This window comes from Sinocyclocheilus anshuiensis, unplaced genomic scaffold (assembly GCF_001515605.1).
Source record: "Sinocyclocheilus anshuiensis isolate Anshui unplaced genomic scaffold, SAMN03320099.WGS_v1.1 scaffold3220, whole genome shotgun sequence".
NCBI classification, from domain to species: Eukaryota; Metazoa; Chordata; class Actinopteri; order Cypriniformes; family Cyprinidae; genus Sinocyclocheilus; species Sinocyclocheilus anshuiensis.
In genome coordinates, this window is record NW_015548710.1 from 233,699 (window position 1) to 235,523 (window position 1,825).

Sequence of the window (1,825 nt, forward strand, 5' to 3'; positions counted from 1 at the left end):
CTATTACAGAACAAGCTGAAATCCTCTCAGAAGGATAAAGTTCGCCAGTTCATGATCTTTACCCAGTCAAACGAGAAAACGGCATTGAATTGTTTGTCTCAGAATGATTGGAAACTAGATGTTGCTACAGACAACTTTTTCCAAAATCCCGACCTCTACATACAGAATCTAAAGGGAACACTAGACCGGAAAAAGTTAGAACAGCTTTACAATCGATACAGAGGTAAGGATTGAGCAGCATTTCATTACTTTTAAATAGTGTTTTGTGTGTTAAAAAATAGAGAATTATTACAAACACAGTAAACCATGCTTTGTGTACATTTTCTGTAAGAATTGAGAAAATGTCTTGCGTTGTATTAAATTTTGCAGACCCTCAAGATGATAACAAGATTGGTATAGATGGAATCCAACAGTTCTGCGATGATTTGGGACTTGATCCAGCCAGTATAAGTGTTCTGCTAATTGCTTGGAAGTTTCGGGCAGCAACACAATGTGAGTTCTCCAAACAAGAGTTCATGGAGGGAATGGCTGAGCAAGGGTAATTTTTTTTTAATCACGTCTGAGCTCTCTGAATAATCTTTGCCCCTCATCCAGTGACTTACACACTGAAATGCTGATCTTTGCCTTTGTTTTGTCAAGATGTGACAATATAGAGAAACTCAAAGCACAGCTACCCAGGATGGAGCAAGAGTTGAAGGACCAAGGGAAATTTAAAGACTTCTATCAGTTCACATTCAACTTTGCTAAGAATCCAGGACAAAAGGGCTTAGGCATGTGTTGGGTTCATTCACGTGTGTTACTTTTCATTTTTGTATAGTTAACTAGTGTTTTTTCAGTTTTTTTGTTTTGTTTTTCTCTAGACCTAGAAATGGCAATTGCATACTGGAATTTAATATTGGCTGGGCGTTTTAAATTTCTAGATCTATGGAACAAATTTTTATTGGTGAGTATTGATCTGTACATGGCTTTAAGTTATAAATAGATTTAACTTTTAAACCTGAATGTGTTTTTAAATGTATGCCCCCCTAGCATCACCAAACTGTAAAACAAACTATATCTGTACATGGCTGTAAGTTATAAATAGATTTAACTTTTAAACCTGAATGTGTTTTTAAATGTATGCCCCCCTAGCATCACCAAACTGTAAAACAAACTATAAAACAGTTTTATTTTGACACTTGCAGACTTTAAAAATGGTTACGGAGAACACTGTGCATCATACACTAGACAGCTGAGGATCACACACTAATAAACTTTCAAGTTGTTCTGAACACAACAGACTCGGGCAGAAACATGCACTTTGTAGCTAGAAGATGCATGACATTTTAAAACAATATGTATTCCAAAATCGGCTCAAAATACCAAACATGTCTGATATTCTCAGGCTGGACAGATTCATAGTCTGATGCTAAAAAAAATCAGAGTCTGTGCCCATGATACACTGTGTGATTTTCTGCGAAATCTGTCAACTCTGGTTGCCCAAAATCTACAGGCTGACTCTGATTTTTGGCAGCAATCATTGATGTGTCCAGACTGAACTGCGGCAAAAATCTGGGCAAAAGTAGTGTAGAGTGTTCCAGGCTAAACTGGTATAAATAGTGTTTAACACTGTAAACCTGGATGAATGTTTTGTTTGCTTTTGCATTGCAGGAGCATCATAAGCGATCCATTCCCAAAGACACATGGAACCTTTTGTTAGATTTCAGCACAATGATCACAGACGATATGTCAAACTATGATGAGGAAGGTTAGTTTGAACTTATTTAACTTATTTCATCTATTACATGTTCATATACATATATATGTATGTGAATATATGTGTATA

General features: G+C 36.2%; 1 protein-coding gene across 2 annotated transcripts in view; it reads left to right on the forward strand.

The window, feature by feature from the left end:
• The window catches only part of LOC107656862 (DCN1-like protein 1), a 2,622-nt gene extending 854 nt beyond the window's left edge, over window positions 1–1,768 (forward strand). For both annotated transcript variants that reach the window (XM_016444811.1, XM_016444812.1), the window contains exons 2-6: window positions 10–223; window positions 370–538; window positions 640–770; window positions 861–943; window positions 1,651–1,768. In XM_016444811.1, the coding sequence (XP_016300297.1) occupies window positions 10–223; window positions 370–538; window positions 640–770; window positions 861–943; window positions 1,651–1,752 (699 nt within the window). In that variant the 3' untranslated portion in view covers window positions 1,753–1,768. The remainder of the gene's footprint in view (window positions 1–9; window positions 224–369; window positions 539–639; window positions 771–860; window positions 944–1,650) is intronic.
• Window positions 1,769–1,825: the final 57 nt, after the last annotated feature.